This window comes from Hemitrygon akajei, chromosome 22 (genome assembly GCF_048418815.1).
Source record: "Hemitrygon akajei chromosome 22, sHemAka1.3, whole genome shotgun sequence".
In the NCBI taxonomy this organism is placed as follows: Eukaryota; Metazoa; Chordata; class Chondrichthyes; order Myliobatiformes; family Dasyatidae; genus Hemitrygon; species Hemitrygon akajei.
This window is the reverse complement of record NC_133145.1, coordinates 57774494-57780530: the sequence shown is the minus strand read 5'-3', so window position 1 is coordinate 57780530 and position 6037 is coordinate 57774494. Positions and strand designations below refer to the sequence as shown.

Here is a 6037-nt window from a genome sequence, read left to right as displayed (position 1 = left end):
GATGGTGGCTCTGAGCACCTGAGAGGTTGGGGAAGGGGCGCCTGAGGGCCCAGCACCAATGAGAAAGCTCTTGGCCTGAAGGTGAAGGTGGAGCTGGAGGCCGCGGGGAATTCTCCGTCTGATGTCGGAACCAGAGTAGGAGATGGCGGAATCTATGGTCTGGAGGCATCCGATCGGATCGACATTGACGACTCTCCTTCCGCACCTCCTTATTCTGCCTCCTTTCCAGTCCTGACGAAGGGTCTCGGCTCAAAGCATTAACTGTTTATTCAAGCCCTACGTCTTGGGAATTTGGGAGGAGACCCACACGGGGAAAAAGTACGCACTTTTTCCAGACAGCGGTGGGGATAGAGCCCTGATCCGTGATTGCTGGCACAGCAATGGTGTTATGCTACTGTACTGAAAACAGAAGATTTTTGGAACAAAAGGATTTCAAACCTGATCTTTCCAGAATAGTCAGAAACAAGACTTTTTTTTCTTTCCCAGGTATGACAGGTTTGTATGATGAATGTTCAGGTGTTTTATTTAATTTAGCGTTACAGCTCGGTAATAGGCCCTTCTGCCCACAAGCCCGTGCTGACCAATTAACTTACTAACCTGTATGGCTTTGGAATGTGGGATGAAACCCACGTGGTCTCGAGGAGATTGTGGGAACTCCTTTCCAGCAGTCGGAATTGGATTCCGGCCGCTGGCGCCATAAGGCCTCGTGCTAACCGCTACGCTACGGCGCTATCCATTCCTTTACTATTCAACAGCAGGATGTGGACAGGACACTGGGGCTTTCAACTGTGCTTTATTCCCAACGCGGAACCAGTGCAACTTCTTTCTCATTAAGGAACATCAAGGCAACAAAACGCATCAAAATGCAAAAGCTTCATCAAAAATTTTTTAAACAAAACCGCTTTCTTTTTAAAGAAGAAAACCATCTACAGCCCGCAGAAGCCAGGAGAGGCGGGGATGGAGAGACAGCTGCACCCGAGCAGGATCGGCGGGCCCCGGGCTTGTACAGACCAGAGAAGCCCGGTTCTCGTGCGGCGACCTGGTGGGTGGGTCCGTTTTACTCTCAGGCTGAATCTGGGTCTGTTAACCTGCAAAAAAGTCGAGGGGCCCTCCCCTCTTGGCATCTTGCATCCCTGCCCCGATCCTCGGGGGCTGGAAGCAGAAATGGTGCCGACGGAGGGATTTAAAAATGTATTCACTTCCCCGGGACTGGACCGAGGCCTCAGGGCCTCCTCCCCGGAGGGAGGGTGCAGGTTTTAAATATCCTTCATAGCTGTGGGAGTGTAACTGAAGCCCCGCTGTCTCTCCTCCACGGCTTTTCCACGGTGTGTCCTGTGAACCGTTCTCACGGTGGGGCCTCTGACCTCCTGCCTTGTCCGGTGGTGCCGGTGGGGGGAGGACAGTGGGGGGGTCACCGCCCTCTTGGCCACCCCGCACCCCAGCCTGTGGATCAAAGCAGGGAGACGGCTTCCAGGTTCTCCTTCACGATGGTGTCGATCACGACCTGGAAGACCACCTGGATGTTGGAGGTGTCGGTGGCCGTGGTGAAGTGGTGGTACACCAGCTTGGCCGGGTTCCGGTTCAGCAACAGGAACTGATTGGCGATGTACCGGGCAGCTGAATCCACGTCGCAGTTGGCACCTGGGTGGGAGGCAGGAATAAAACCAGTCACTGGCAGCCAATCTAGACTTCCACTTCCCCCACTGACCCAAACCCAGGAGGGGAAAGTTTCAGACCAGGGGTTCCCAACCTTTGCCACGGACCAATACGGACCCCAGGTTGGGAAGACTGGTGCGGCAGAAACCAGGGCCACTGCTAGGCCCGGTCACTTCACAACACTGCAGGTACTGGCCATCTGACAACACCAGGGGCCAGCCTGGTGTGGACGGGCCACACGTACAGGTAGGTGGATAGGAGAGGTGTAGAGTGCCAGGGGCCAAACACTGGGACAACGGGGACACAGGATGCTGGAACCTGGAGCTGGGGGGGCTCTGCAGGCCAGGGGGCATCTACAGAGGGAGATGGACAGTTGACCTTTAGGGTTGAGACAAATGAAAGGCCTCAACCCTAAACGTTGCCCACTTCCTTCCAGCGACGCTGCCTCACCCGCTGTGTTGCCGCAAGCAAGTAGGACGAGTGCAGTGAGGCGGCTTGGTCAGCACGGAGGAGGTGGGCTGAACAGCCTGCTTTCTGCTAACTCCTGGCCAGGGGAGAGAAGTGGCTTTGGGCGATGAGCAGCAGCCAGCGCATTCTGCAAAAATGGATATGTTGTGTGATGTGAAGAGGGAGACTATCGCACCAGTATGTATGATGGGCTGAATGGCCTGCTTTTCTAAATAATAACTGGCCAGTATTGGGAGCCTGGGAGGCTCTGCACTGGCATCACCCATAGGTGAGGGTGTTTAACAAAGTCTACAGACTTGGCCAAATGATCGTTCTTGAAACCTCCCCTCCCACGCCAGTGTCTCTAACCCCCACTGGCTGCGCTTGTCGCAAAGTCCTCACGCTCCAAGTCACTCTGAGACACCGTAGTGGGCCGTATCTCAAATAACGATGAATCAGACTACAGGGAGGAGATAGAGAGTCATGTGACATGGTGTCATGGCAACCTTACCCTCCACATCAACAATACGTTGACCGGCGAAGGGGTGGGGTGCAGTGCACGTGCTCCTGTCTACACCTGTATGAACAGCACGCAAGCCCAACTTCCCACTGTATCTCGATACACGTGATGATATAACCCAACAACCAATACCCAAGGGGAAAGACCATCCTGGTGAAGGGTCTCGGCCCGAAACATCGACTGTACCATGGACTTTCCAAGGATGCTGCCTGGCCTGCTGAGTTCCTCCAGCATCTCGTGTGCGTTGCTCGGACGTCCAGCATCTGCAGATTTTCTCTTCCTTGGGTAGAGAAGCTGCTACTGAGGTACTGCCACCAGTGGGAGAGTTTTGTACAAGGGGGCACAGATAACCAGGGAAGGGGCAATCATTTAAAATGGAGGAGGTTCTGGCAAGTGATGGTGGGTCTCGGAGACCCTCTGCACCAGGACATGAGCTGGAGGGTGAAGGGGGACGCGGGCCACGAGGGGTAGCAAACACCTGCCCTCTGGGTGAGGGGATGATCTGTCTGAAACAGCTCGCAGTAAGTGGGTGTATTAGCTAAAGGGCTGAGGACAGACTGTGACGAATTTGGGGGAAGAGGTTTTTTTTTTGTTAAAAGATTCAAAGAGATTGTAAAGATTAGCGCTATTTGCCACATGCACGACAAAACATCGGAACACACAGCGAAATGCGATGTTTGTGTCAGTGACCGGCACGGTCCGAGGGGGTGCTGGGGGCAGCCCACAAGCGCTTTCGGCGTCAGACCTCGCTAACCAGGCGGAGAGTGGGGGGGAAACCGGAGCACCCGAAGGAACCCCATACGCGGTCACGGGGAGAACGGAAGGAACTCTTCAGAGACAGTGGCGGGAATTGAACCTGGATTTCCGGCGCTGGAAAGCGTTGGCGCTGACTGCTACGCGAACTCGCTGCCCGGCAGCTTATCGTCTGCGGCTGGATGGGCGAGGCACTCAGGAGGCATGGATCCAGTGGATAGCCAGAGACATCTTCCCAGGGCGGAAGGGGGCTTAACCTCGGGTGCTTTGAGAAAAGTTTAGGGAGCATGTCAGGGGTAGATCTTTTCACACAGAGTGGTGGGTACAAAGTAGACCCTGCCAGGGGTGGTGGTAGAGGGCGAAGCATTAGGGATATTTAAAAAGCTCTTACATACATGGATGACAGACAAATGGAGAGCCATGTGGGAGGGACGGGTTGGATTGATCTAGAGTAGGTTATGTAGTCGGCACAATATTGCAGGTCGAAAGGCCTGTACTGTGCTGTAGTGCTCTGTGTTTGTACGTCAGGGGTTGAAGTGCCTCCCACCACAGAAGCACGGCCTTAACGGGTGACGCCCCTGTAAAATCTCTACACAGTGGGATAGGGAAATTTATAATCAGTAAGTGGTTATTGAGTCTCGGGGTGGAGGTGTGTCTCTACAAAAGGAGGAGTAAGGCACTCCTTCCCTCCACTAGCCTGCAGGTCACCACTGGGAAAGGGGTAGCACCTATTTACCCTCCGATCAGGGCCACATGAAGCCACGGGGGCAGGTGGTGGATGGTCGTACGAGCAGCCGGTGCAGATCACAAGTCCTGGTTATGTGACCACTGACGCCAGGCAGACAGTCTCTGAAGAGTATTGATACTGGCTGGGGTCACCCGTCTTGTAAAGACTCTGCCCAGAAGAAGGCAATGGCAAACCAGTCCTGTAGAAAAATTTGCCAAGAACAATCACGGTCATGGAAAGACCACGATCACCCACGTCATACAACTTGGCACTTAATGAACAAACAAAGTGGTTATTGAATCCTTGCTGACTGAGTAAACTAGGCCTGCGAGGGTTCACTTGAACTGAATTGACTTTATTACTTACATCCTTCACATACACGAGGAGTAAAAATCTTTACGTTACGTCTCTGTCTGAATGTGCAATGTGGAAGAACTGGCCACAGAATGCTCGAGGATGCCCCAGACTGTGGCAGGTGCTACAGCAATGCCAGTGCAATTGAAGGAGAATGCCAACCCTGCCCGCGCAGCGCTGGCCAATTGGACTGATTGGATTACACAGCCGGGGGTGGCAGTAAAGCAGGTGAGCTCGCTGAACCGATACTGCCGTCAACCCACCGAGGAGACAGAGCGGAGAATTACAGAAAATATTTGGCCGTTTTCAATCAAAATCCATTATCAATGCTTTTTATACTCTTTCCCAGCAAGCTGGCTGTGCTGCCCTGCTGGTCTCAATGTGGGTTTCGATGTTTTCAGCTACAAAGTGAGGAGAATGTGGAGATTGCTTTTCTAAACCATCCCGTGGACTTGTTTCTCATTATTTCAGCAAACTCTTCAACCCTCAGATCTCTGTGCTAGAATCATAGAGTTGATTCTACCACTGAGCCCATGCTGAACAGCAAGCACCCTTTCCTACCTGAGCCTCATTTTGTTCTCCTCAACACCTCTACCATACGATGGACTCCGACCTCATAATCTAGCTGGTGATGTCTGCCCGCATTACACTTCCTCTGTAATGTCCGACGTGTTTGTACTGCGATTTTATTACCTATCCCTGGCGCTGCCTCGTGCAACGAGGTTATCTCAAACACAAGAGATTCTGCAGATGCTGTAAATCCAGAGTACAACACACGAAATGCAGGAGGAGCTCAGCAGGTCAGGCAGCATCAACGGAGAGGAATTTATGATTCAGGCCGAGAGCCTTCATCAGGTGAATGGATAGAAAAGGAAGGGGAGAGAGAGAAGGGGAAGGGGGAAGGGAGAGGGGAGGGAGGTGGAAGGGAGAGGGGAGGGAGAGAGGGGGAGGGGAAGGAAGAGGGAGAGGAAGGGAAAGGGAGAAAGGGATGGGGGTGGGGAGGGGGGAGGGAGCGGTTGGAGGGAAAGTGAGGGAGAGAGAGAAAGAAAGAAAGATACAAAAGGGGAGAGAGAATGAAAGAGAAAAAGACAGTGAAAGAGGGAAAGATAGTGAATGAGGGGGTATGGGGGAGGGAGAGAGAGAGAGAAAGAGAGTGGGAGGGAGGGAGAGAAAGAGAGAGATCAATAGAGAGATAAAAAGAGACCGAGAGGGAGGGATTGCCACGCACCTCTGTATTGTGTGAAATACAGTCGCAGGTGTCTCTCCGAGTGCAGAATCTTCTCTTGAAACAAATCAATCTTATTCAGGAACAAAATCTAAACAAAGCATTTCATTATAAAAGCGAACACGTTAGCCTCTGATACCTCAAATAATATTAAGAATTAAATTAATCCCAGTCCCTAAATTCCACATTCCACACTGAACTGAGTTTTGTGGTTTAATGTTCTGGAATTTTATCATGAATAATTCAGTACTTCACTGACATGACTTGTTAGCTAGAGAACGGGGGTGCGAGGGCCCCTCTGATAGAGTCGTGGCTCTCCAACGTACAACATGGGGGTTGTAACAGGCTGACCCCA

At 52.4% G+C, this 6037-nt stretch overlaps 1 protein-coding gene across 1 annotated transcript in view; it reads right to left on the bottom strand.

The window, feature by feature from the left end:
• Positions 1-774: 774 nt before the first annotated feature.
• gnav1 (guanine nucleotide binding protein (G protein) alpha v1) overlaps positions 775-6037 on the bottom strand; it is a 111236-nt gene continuing 105973 nt past the window's right edge. The window contains exons 8-9 of the mRNA XM_073026318.1: positions 5686-5773; positions 775-1641 (exon numbers count right to left, since the gene is read on the bottom strand). Coding sequence (XP_072882419.1) covers positions 1451-1641; positions 5686-5773 — 279 coding nt within the window. The 3' untranslated portion in view covers positions 775-1450. The remainder of the gene's footprint in view (positions 1642-5685; positions 5774-6037) is intronic.